General features: G+C 29.2%; 1 protein-coding gene across 50 annotated transcripts in view; it reads left to right on the top strand.

The window, feature by feature from the left end:
* Positions 1 to 12,352, top strand: part of LOC145294072 (uncharacterized) — a 616,260-nt gene that overhangs the window by 350,413 nt on the left and 253,495 nt on the right. For 29 of the 50 annotated variants that reach the window (XM_080141108.1, XM_080141084.1, XM_080141083.1 and 26 more), the window contains 2 exons: positions 6,178 to 6,353; positions 11,282 to 11,299. In XM_080141108.1, coding sequence (XP_079997234.1) covers positions 6,178 to 6,353; positions 11,282 to 11,299 — 194 coding nt within the window. The remainder of the gene's footprint in view (positions 1 to 6,177; positions 6,354 to 11,281; positions 11,300 to 12,352) is intronic. The other 21 variants (XM_080141097.1, XM_080141121.1, XM_080141120.1 and 18 more) reach the window with 1 other exon arrangement.

Genomic DNA, 12,352 nt, shown 5'->3' with positions numbered 1-12,352 from the left:
AAGAAAAAATAGTTTTTTTTTAATACTTTTAAATATGAGAACTTATAATACTAAGCTAACTATGATGAAGGTGATTATGAGCAGGTAGCAATTATCATATTTTATGGCATATCAGAGTTAAGCATAGATATGGTTTGTTGAGTTATTAAACTTAAATGTCAAGTGATTATGTAGCTTTGAGATCACCTAGCGCCTATATGAAAATAGATATCTGATTGGTAGCTTGATCATGTGACAAATGGAAAGATTTGAAGTTGGAATTTGGTGCAGTTGCTGAGTATATTTTAGTGAAGATGCATATAATAATATAAGGTCCGAATAAATTGAGGTGTTTAAACCAGGATTGCAAGATCGAAAGGTGTATGATCCAACTCTTAGGATTCCAAAATATCTGACTCTCTGATTCATTATTTAAAAACTGACCAATATTCGAATTGTTAATTTTTTGGATATTAAAAAGATCCAATCCGGAGTACATGTCCTTCCAAAGACCTGACTCCATATGTTGTTTGAACTCCTTGTGGAAATGATCCTGTCAGAATCTACGCTTAGCTACTGGAAAGATGCAGCACCATATTTAAAACAAAGAAAATATGCTAAAAAACGTTTTAGTCTCCTAAGTTACCAGTCCTTAGAAAAATGTCCAAACAAAGAACTTCATCATCCTATCCTCAAGAGAGGCAGACAACAATATACTCTCCTTGACTATTGAGGCATATGGAACACCATCTAAAATATTGCAAAATTGATTCATTTGGTCAATTGCAAATATTGGTTTTTACAGCATTTCAATAGACATGCTCAACTGAGTTCAAATTTCTGACCCTCTTCTCCTTCCCCATCTTTCCCCTTTCTAGCTGCAACCACTGCAAGAAGCTTTCAAGACTATGATTTTGAATTTTCAAAGTCAGATAAATAGTATTTAAGCTGACAAACTTTGCTTCTGATTGGCTAATTTTCATCTGTTATTGTGCCATGCTGCTGGCAAACATAGCATACTTTGCTACTATTTATTAAAAGATTACTTAGTGTTGCCTAGACAACTGGTAATATAAAACATTATTAACTAATTATCTGAATATAAAAATCAACAAAGAAAATAAGTTTTGATGGAAAATATCATAAGAATTGTCTACCTTTCAAATAATTGCGACCATTGCAAGAAGCTTTCTTCTGTGTAGTTAAAACTAAGTGGAACTTCCAAGAACAGAGTTTCTTTCTTAGAACTTCCTGTATGCATTACACAATACCACATAGCTGCTTCTCAGCTGACTACAACGTGGTTGTTTTGTATTTAAATGTCAAATACCTGTCTAGTCAATCCCACCTATCATTCTCAATCTTCTCATAGTATTTTTTGTCATCCAACCAACAATCTCATTAACCATTATCCTTGAGTAGCCATTGGTTTTGATAAGTGATGACTAGTCAGTATAAATAAAAAAGTTTATCAGATAAATCAGCATTATCTATTAGACATGAAAGGTATGTAAAAAAAAAAAAAAAAAAAAACGGGGATGCTTTGTGCCATTGAATATGATGTTTTTTTTCTTTTTTTTTTTGTATTGATTGTATGTAATCTTTTAGAATTTAATATTATTATTCAATGAAACTCGTCTGACCATCTGTTTTTTTTTTGTTTGTTTTTTTTTTGCAAACTGTGGAATTTGTCATGTTCTAATTCATTTTAGTGATTTTTTTTCTTCTGTTTTGTTTCCTATTCTGTCCATTTTGTATTTAACAACTTTTCAAAATTTCAAGAAATTGTTACAAATCGTAAAACCATAATGTACAGATCATTACATCAATAGTATTAAAATTTGTATTCTCCTCATAACAATTAGGTTTTAGTTTAGATAAATATTTTTATCTAAAAACTGAAGAAAATTTCTCATAAAAATCTATCTTTTCAGATTTTAAAACTCGGACCTAAATAGCATTTAAGTTGACAAAACTTTGCTTCTGATTAGGCAATCTTCATCTGTTATCATTGTACCATGCTACTAGCAACATAATATACTTTGCTACAATTTGAAAAATAATTTTCTCCAAACAATTGATATAAAACATTTTTAAATAATCACCTAAATAAAAAAAACAACAAGGAGGATAAATCATATTTTAATTAATTAATATAACAAGAGTAGAAAGTGGATCTTTGATTTACTTTTAGCAGCCGCATAACTCCCGCTTTCTTTATTTTGTCTTTTAGTCCTCACATTCTGAGAGCTATGTTGCTGTTTTCTGGCTCAGAATCTGTTCCATCTAATACTTATTGCCAGCAAGTCTTTGACCTTGAATTAGTATTTTTTTTTTTTTTAAGCTCCTTGCATCAAGTGGCTTAATGCCTTGTCTGGAGCGATTTCCACACGCACACACACACACACACACACACACACACACACAAAAGGATTTGTTACAAGTGTAATTTTATTTAATTTTCTGTATAAGTCTAAAATTGGGCAAACAAAAATTTTAAAACTAAAAAAAAATTGTTGCATTCCAGGCAATGCTAGATATGTACAGCTAAGCTCTAATAAAAATATTCATACACATTTGATATTTGATTGGCTTTTGTCTATGCCTACCCCATCTGACAGTCATGAATATCTGTTGAATTACACATTTTTGTTTTTGCATATGTAACAAAAATAAAAAATGCAGCATCATATTTAGTTGTTTTTTTTTTTTTTAATGGAAATCGCTCCAGACAAGACATGAAACTACTTGATGTAAGGAGTTAAAAAAATATTATTTCAAGGTCAAAAACTAGCCAATGATAAATATTATATGGATAGATTCTGACCCATAACACAGCATTTCTTCCCCCTTTGTCAGAAACATCATTTATGGAACATGAGGTCAAAAGAACAAAATAAGGGAAGTCAGAGTTATGAGACTGCCAAAAGTAAACTCACTGTTGGGTTAGTTAAGATATAAACCATTGTTTACAGATTTAAAACTGACACAAATACTTATGACATTGTGCTATCAATGTACCGGTTCTTTAAAATAATGTGTAAAGCAAAAGTATAATCACTATGAACTTTGCAAAATGCTGATATAATTTCAGTTTTGTTATTAAAATAGGAAACATTACTTAAAACATTGTCTATCATTATTAACAGTACATGTTTGATGTGTAGACTTGGAAATACTTCCTTGTTGCTATTCTCACTAGAAGTGTCAGAATATGGCAATCATTTCTGTAAACTTATCAATGGTATATTTGATTGACATTAAAACCAGATATTATGCTCTGGTCTCAAGTAAATTTAGTGCAACTTTACTATAGAATGTCTGTGAAAAAATGCATTTCAGAGAAAAACATTATTACGTACTTACATGTCATGTCGAAATTAGTATAAATTTAAACAATTACAAAAAATTGTCCAGTAGAAAAATAATTATACGTAAAAACAGAATTTTTCAACGTTTTTATTTCATTGTAAATTTAGAAGATCGAAATCAGAGGGATATTACTGCTTTCTACCAATGACACTATCTTTCAGGTCGGCCATTTTTGCTTCTTTTCAATAATATTGCACACTTTTATTTAAAAAATTAGCTCTAGCACATCTTCTACTGGACCATTTTTCGTAATTTTTTAAGTTTATGCTAATTTCAACATGGCATGTAAGCACGTAATAGTTTTTCCTGAAATGCCTTTGTTTGAAATGACATGATTGGGTCGGATGACATATTAAAGTTGCACCATAAATTTTACATTTCTGAGTTAAACTCTCGTAGAAGAACCTTCTCAAAACACCTTTTCTTAAAATGCAAGCATTCAGCAATTTTTGCTATTTTAATCTAAAATGAGATATGTTTTACAAACAACAAACTGAAAATGTAAAGAAACAAATGTAAAATAAAAAAAATGTTACCAAATGCAAGAAAAGTTACTCTTTTTTTCCTAGATAAGCTTTTAATGTTTTAACTTATTTTAAAGCGTTTCTTAAGTTTGAAACACAATTAGTGCTGAGCACTTAAGTTATAACGGCAACAAAGATAGCAGACATAAGATTGCTACCTTTTAGAGTCTCGAGAATTGCTCAAAACTCGAAAATAAATGAAAATAATAGTAGAAATCTACCAAATGAATATCATCATGAAATTTATTAGGTGGATTTCTAACAGTATTTTTATTTTCGAGTTTTAAGCGATTCTCAAGACTCGAAAGATGGCAGCCTCATGTTCGACATCTTTGATGTTGTTTTAACTTAAGTGCTCAACACTACTTGCATTTCAAACTTAATAAATGCTTTAAAATATGTTAAAACACCAAATCCTTATCCAGGTAGGTAAAAGAGTAACTTATCTTGCCTTTAATAATGTTTATTTGTTATACATTTGTTTCTTGGCCACTTGTTTGTTATAGGAGAACATTCCCCTACAATCTTATAACCTGAATGACCTCTTATAAAAAAACCCCTAACGTCAGTACTCAAGTTGAAATACAATGTATAAAATGGCAGTTACAATGAAGTATTGATTTCCATATCTACGTTGCCTAATTTTGTATATGGTCTGTTTCTAATACTAAATATTCTCTCATTATTAAGCCAACTTCCACATTGAACTTTATATATATATATATATATATATATATAATCGATTGTTTTTATCAAATGCAAGCTGTTGTATGATCAGTTATTTTTTCCTTTTATCGAACATGTGACAATTTTTTTGTTGCTATTTGTTGAAATGATAAAAAAAAAAGAATTTTTGATAACACGTTTTCCTGAATGACTCTTGTATTGAATAACATAGTTTCAATTTTTGTCTAACCCTTTTACTGAATTGTTTAAATACTAAGAAAAGTAAATCTTGTTTATTTTATTTTCAGAAAGCATTTCTTTACACTTTCCATTTATCACAATTCTTTAATAAAAAAAGAAAAAAAAAAAATGTTAAACTGGTGAATATTCCTGCGTTGTCTGTCTCATCGGTTTTCTAGTATTCAATGTTGTGGCACTTTTATTTCACTCACTTGTAAATCAGTCATATGTTTCTTTCTGAAGAGCTATGTGAAATGCATAATCTTTTTTTGTCTATAAAGATGCTTTTCATCCTCTTTTTAACAGGTCTTTTTTTTTCTTTAAAACCTATTTTAAAATTTAAATTTTGCATTTCTCACTGTATATTTTAATATAGAAAATCATTCATACTTATTTATATATGTATTATACTACCTGTGTGTCAATGTGATTATGCTGTATATTAGTTTTTAGTCCATAGGACTGGGGATAAACAAAAAAGAACCTTATTTTTCACTTTGTGGTATTTTTTGTTTATCTCCAGCCTCATGAACTAAATAAATCCTTTTTTTAATGATATTGTCCATTAAAGCATTAGCAGAAAAAAATGGCATAATGTGTAACATTTACTTATATATATATATTCTCAGTTAATTTTTATTGGATGGACAATTGTAACTTTTATTTGCATTTGGACTGATGTTTCTCCATTCTGTTTGTAACTACCACAATGTAACCTCTGACGTTATACTTTTCCATTATGAAACTCTTTTCATTACTGAATTGTTTATTTAAAATAATTTAATGTGTTTAAATATTTGATATTTCGTTTTTATAGTAAATAAATATTATAATTATATATATAATCCTATGTTAATTATCAGTTTTATTTGTAATTTAATGAAAAATGTTATCAAAATTTAATAAAAAATGCTTTCAGTCCAAAAAATTATACAAAAAATGTAAATAATCTAACTTTTTCAAGTTCACATTTTAATCACTTTCATTTGTCATAAGTTGTATATTTTAAGAGTATTACAGTTTGAAACATTGTGTATTAGTAGATTTTGGAAGGTTGTGACAGTGCATGAAGATGTAAGAATCATGGAAACTGAATAAAAGAAGGGAAAAAAAATAAGACAATCTAGTGTTTTGATTAGTGTTGGGAAGATTAATTGGATTTGAGAATTTAAAAAAAAAAAAAACGGAACTTTATCAGGTATTGGAATAAAAAAAAATTAGCAGAAAGGGTTGTATTGTGATTTTTTTTTTTTTTTTTTTTTTTAATTCAGATTTACCAGTGTTCACATCTTTCCACATTGTCACAGTCATCCAAAATTTATTAATATTGCAACTATTTTGATTGCTGGCTTTTTGAAGAGATGTATAAGATTTTTATTTTTTCCAATTTTTTTAGCAACAAGATTATCTGGACCATCAAGTAATGAGCCATACTTTTGCCAGTCACCCAGAAAACAGATACTTGAATAACACAATGGACAATTCCCGCTACAGCTCTTATAGTGGTTCCTCTTTTAACACCAGCTTCGATCCTGACAATGTCGCTGTTGATCGCACCCCAACTTATTCTGGGTAAGTTAATCTTAACCATTCCACATGCCTACTAAAATTACAAAATTAATTTGTTTGTCGACAATTAATATTCACATCTCTTCATTTTCTGTCTGCCTTCACTAAACAATAAAAAGATACTAAATGCTTGATATTATGTTTCTGAATTTTTTGAGACGAGCATTGACAATTTGTATCGTTGGGATTATTCAGACTACTATTCTCATATTCAGTTTTATTTTTACAACATATTGGCCTATATAACCTCCGACCTTCAGATGTATCTTGTTAAACTAAGGAATCTGCATGGAATTACAAATAGAAACCTTTATTTAATACACTGGTGCAGCATGCTGTTGTTCTGACAATTATGATCTATGGCATAACGGATAAAGTGCTAGGTAATTCAATTTTAAATGAACCCCTTCTGAAGATTGAAGGCTCATTTCTCAATGCATGTGATACTAAGAATGCAATTGCAAATTAAGACTTTTAGCCAGCCATGGCTGACAGAACAAGAGCATGTTACCCCCATGGATTAAATAAAGGGTTCCATTTGAAATTCCATGCAACTTGCCGAGTTTGACAAAATATACCTAAAGAAGGTTGGAGGTTACATCAACCAAAATGTGAAAATAATACTTAAGATGAGAAAAGTACTTCAAATAATTCTAATAAACGCTTGATTTTAAACTTTTGATCAATTTTTCTTCCTTTCAATCAGAATAGATTTAACTGAAGGCTAATTTACACAAAATTAACTCCTGCAGGTTCTCAAAAAAAGAAAAAAGTTTTGTGCATGAAATTTATAATTAAAAAAATTTTCTAACTTTTAAAATTTTTTCTAACTTTTACTGTTGTTAAACTAACCTCCTTTTAACCATGGTTGCATACCACTGTGCACATTGTATACATTTCTACATTTACTACTTAATTAAACCACCATGGCTTATTCCATTCACTGCTATACTTTACTGTAATCCTTAATAGAATGACACCATGATTAACCAACCACAAATACACACTGCTATTATTAGTAGTATCTGCTTTAACTCATTGTTGGAAACCATTATAGCCTCTTATTTCATTTAGCTCACTGTATTGCAGTACTGATAAAGAGAACAGCAACAAAATTTGCTTCAAGCATGTACAACAGGTTTCTGATTGGTGTAGTTTCCACTTTAATATATCCACTGCTATTTTGTATAGTTGCAGTATACAGAGCAAACAATTTAGCACATATATGGCTCAATCCTGTAAAGAGAGGAGGCTAAGTTGATCAATCTGCTTGAAAAAATACAGACAAAAAACATTGTGATGTATTTTAAGCAATATACCTTTTGTGTGTCTTTGTGGCTAGGAATATTTTAAGTGGTAGATAGAAACGGATTCTCTTTTTAATTTGTTCATTTGACTGTTATCATAGATATAGCATTATAACTTATATCTCCTATAATTTTAAAATATCTTGTGAAAGCATGAAAAAGTGCTATATTCTCCTGTTATAATAAATAATTCTTTGACACCATTAAATTTTATTCTCAGCCCCCAAAATCAAGAGATTAGAGCATTTCAGTAATTACTTAGTATAATGTTAGTTCTGTGCAGTTCTAGGAGATTCACGCTTCCAGGCTTTGCCTTCTCTCTTTGAGAAGGGGTTAGTTTATTGCTAAAGCACCCTGAATTATTTGCTTGAAGCACCCTTAGCAGGAATGCTGACGGCCCTGCCCAGGCACGTTTTGCAAGTCAGAGTATCCCTCCTTAGGGGTGTTGACTTCTAAATTCCACTTTCTGACCTTGGTGTCACAGTTCTTGCAGTATTAGAGAACTAAATACCTCCCTTAGAAGCCGTTAAGTTTTTGATAACAATAAATGGCTGATGACATTTGGAAAATAATGTCGTCATCATTTAACTCCATTTAGTAAGTTAAGATAATTGAGGGCAACGCAAAGGCTTCATTTTCATTGGTTATCACACTATAATGTGTAGGGAGGATGCCACTCCTATTTTCTGTATTACTCTACTTACCTTTGATCCTCATGATGCTGTGTGTTAAGCAAAAAAGCATCAAGTATCATTTTTTTTTTTTTTTTTGAGTCTTTGGTATGACTTGACCAAGGACTGAACCTTAGTCTCTCATTGTAACCATTATGCCAAACAGGTTAAAATGTATATGAAATACTTATCAAGTATTGTCATTATCTGCTATTTATTTGCTTATACAAATTCCTGAATATATGCCTCCTCCTTATAATGATTAAATTTTTTTATGACTGAATTCTAATAGAATATTTAGCAGTTACTGATTTTGGTAACAACTCGGTAGCATCAACTTCTATGATAATAACAAGTAGATTAAACTTTACAAAATGACACCATGAACTAAGCGTTTAATAACAGATGTGGTAAACTTTTAGTTCATCTGAAGTTGGCTCTGTCGAGCACTAGAAAAGCAAGAATCCATGTTTTCAGTCTTGGACAAAAGTGAATAGATGTAAATGTTTGTGTTTTTCTTTGCAACTGATACAAGAGAGTGTGAAAGATAATTCAATTAATTTGACAAAAAAAAACAAAACAAGTATGTTTCAATTGCCATGTAAGGAAAGAGTGGTAGAAATTTACACCAAAGAGGATACAGTAGCTTAGCACCTATTCAAATTCATCTTAACTCTTTACCGCCAAATTGTATTTTCAAGTCACCTTTCAAAAACTAATATTTCTTACTCTTATGGCTTGTCAGCCTAACTGGTCTTTAAAATACAGGTCTACGCATGGTTCAACAAGTGAATGAGGAGTTTGTTTATGCTCGTGCGTCAGTTGCACGCTAACTTCCGTCACATATGGGTTTCATGATTAAAAAATTTTATTTATTGCATGAAAATATTTTGGCGGTAAAAGGTTAGTGTTGTGCTGTTGGCACATTCATTACCTCTCGTAGAAGTCTATTCCAAGGTCCAGGGATCCTGATTTAGAAAGCGTCCCTCCTTCAGTTCAATTCAAATTGTCAGTTTCTTGTGTTGTCCCCATAGACTTTATTCTGGTTCAGAAGTGAATAATAGGTCATGAAGGATATCAGAATTGCTATTGAGGAGATTGTAGGCCAAAATGAGAATATAATTGCTTCCATTACCAATGTATTGGTTTAGGTATTAATTATTATAAAATGATGTAACAAGTTTGAACTACAGACTTATTAGCTGTTTTTATCATTTCACTTTTCATTATAAAAAGCATTTAATTTAATTCAATTAATTTAGCAAATAAAAATAAAATGCTTCAGTTTCAAGAAAATGTAGAAAAATTTCACTGAAGAAGATATAGTAGCTCAGCACCTATCAAAATTCACCTTGAATTGCTGCATTGTTGGTACATTTATTAATGCTTATGGAATACTAAGGTTCAGGGAGCCTGATTGAGCAAGCCTAACACATGACGTAAAACAAAATAAATTCTTCCGTAACCATGTGGCTATTATTAGGAAGACTTTTTAATGTTCATTTATATTTGAATTATTGCAAATATGATTCAAGATAAAGTAGGATTTGAGTTTAATATTTTATTATTTTGCTACAAACACCAAGTTGAGAAGAAGCACACAATTTATGAAATTGATATTTTAAATACTATTCTAAAAATGCTTGATATTTTTTTAGCAGTAATGAAATGGAAGAAAGTGAAAATTGAAAGTGATATTTTTGACCCAGAAAATTTTTAATGTTAGCAACAATTTAAAAAAGTTGAATTAATTCACATAATTTTGATTCATATTTGTGTTAATTTTATACAAAAAAAAATAATGAAATTTCCTATACCAATTTCCCAATTAATTATTAATGAAGAAAACATAAGCACAATTTAATATGGTGTTGGTAATAACTTTAATAATAATCGCTATAATAATGGATTTGTACTTATTACATATTTCGAATCCTGGACTCACTCAGATGCAAATAACTTTCTTTTTAGTTTAATATTGTTATTTTTTCATTTCTTAAGAATTATTTTCTAAGCTCATATTTTAGAATGTTAATATTGCTTTTTTAACATTGGAGCTTTGAGAGGAAAAAAGTTTCAATCTTTCTTTCGTAAAATTTAGTTAAGGAAAAAATATTACTAAATTGATAATGAACATAAGGAAAAAAAAAACTTTGCAGAAACAAAATAGAAATAATAATACCATTTATTTATGTGTCTATCCAGCTAGTCTATAATTAATAATTATATTTAATGATGTGGTCATGTTATTTAATTTTTATTAAATAAAATGAATAGAGAAAGACAAGATTTCATTTATTTGAATTTTTCTATATTTTGTCTCATTTTTTTAAATAGGTAAACTGTATTCATTTTACAAAGTAATTTTTTTTTAATTTTAATTTGTCAAGTAGACAATCATAAAGAACGTTGTTGTCTGGTGTCTTCTTTCTATGTAATAAATAAAACTGGTTTATTTATCAATTTTTATCATTAATAGTTTTGAATCTAACAAATCAATATTTGATTCTGAATAATCATTTATTTTACTTGTTTATATATAGATTAAATATCAACACTACAATGGCTATATTTTTACACTCATAAAAATGTTTTTCATCCTCAATATTTTATTTTTACCAGCCATTTTTTTCATCATTGCATCATGTTCTTTACAAGAAAAAATATATTTCTATTCATTTTCTTTAAAAAAAATATTTATTCAGGTTAGGAAGACTGTTAACATGGAGACATTTTTTAAATAATGAATTAAACAGCAGAAACTGCATAGAACTTTAATGAAACCAAAATTTACATTGCTCTGTTTGCTTTCAAATAGGCAATGACATTTTCAAAGAAATATTAACCTATTTACTTAAAATTACTTGTTTATATATAAAGATTAAGCATCAACAATACAATAGATATATTTTAGCACTTTTTTAAATATGTTTTTTCATCTTCTTGATCATAGAAAGCTTAAGTGGAAAAGGTAATGGCTGACATTGTTTTTCCAACTCTTTTTTCACATCCTACTGCTATGCTATTTGGCCGTTGTTTGTATGTGCATGTTTTATGAATTAAAAGTGAATTGAAAGGTCTTGAAATGTATTCTACAAAACTATTTTCTTTTAACTTGATTCAAAAAATCATTATCAACATTATTATTGTTATACAAAATTTTCTAACTTCATTCAAAGCATTATTATTATTATTATTATTATTATTATTCAGAATTATTTTCTTTTATTAGATTGGTGCTGAAATAATGCTGTTTTTATCAGATATATATACGTCAAAAAACAACATTATTTTTGCACAAACCTAATGACTTCATCCAAAGCATTATTATTATTATTATACAAAATTTTCTTTTAACTTCATTCAAAGCATTATCATTATCATTATTATTATTTTAATTTCATCCAAAGCATTATTATTATTATTAATAATAATAATAATTTAAAGATATTTTTTAATTTATAAATAAAAATACTTCAAAAGAAAATAAAGTCTGTTTAGAATTGATCCAATCATTATTGATGTGGCATTCATCCAGTAAATACAGACTTGTCTCAACTGACCTAGTAACTCTGAGGAAGAATGTATGTTCATGTGTAACATAGCGCAGATGCGTGTATGTAAATGTATGCAAAATGACGTCACCGGTAAAGAAAAAAGATTATAAAAATTGGAAAGATCACATGAGAGACATGGATAATGTTTGCAATCACGTGCAAAGCGTGAAGGACACTGAAGAAGCCTATTACATGAGGGACGTCACAGCGGTAAAGAGAGAATGAGGAAGTAAATGTTGTTGCTATGAAGAGCAAGTAAGTCGGAGTTATTTCCTATTCTTTGTCTTGGTCTCTTTTGAGACTGAAACGAAACACGTGTTGGTTCCCGGACAACGGTACAGATGCTTACACAGTAACGTTTCATTCTGTATTAGGTTCCAAATTGCATCGGTGTGCTTATGAAATTATCAAAATGATTGGATACTTTCTCAACAGATATATATATATATATATATTAAAGACCTGAA

Source organism: Euprymna scolopes, chromosome 15, assembly GCF_053919585.1.
Source record: "Euprymna scolopes isolate OS-2025 chromosome 15, ASM5391958v1, whole genome shotgun sequence".
In the NCBI taxonomy this organism is placed as follows: domain Eukaryota; kingdom Metazoa; phylum Mollusca; class Cephalopoda; order Sepiida; family Sepiolidae; genus Euprymna; species Euprymna scolopes.
The sequence above is the reverse complement of the archived record's forward strand: the minus strand, read 5'-3'. Positions and strand labels throughout refer to the sequence as shown.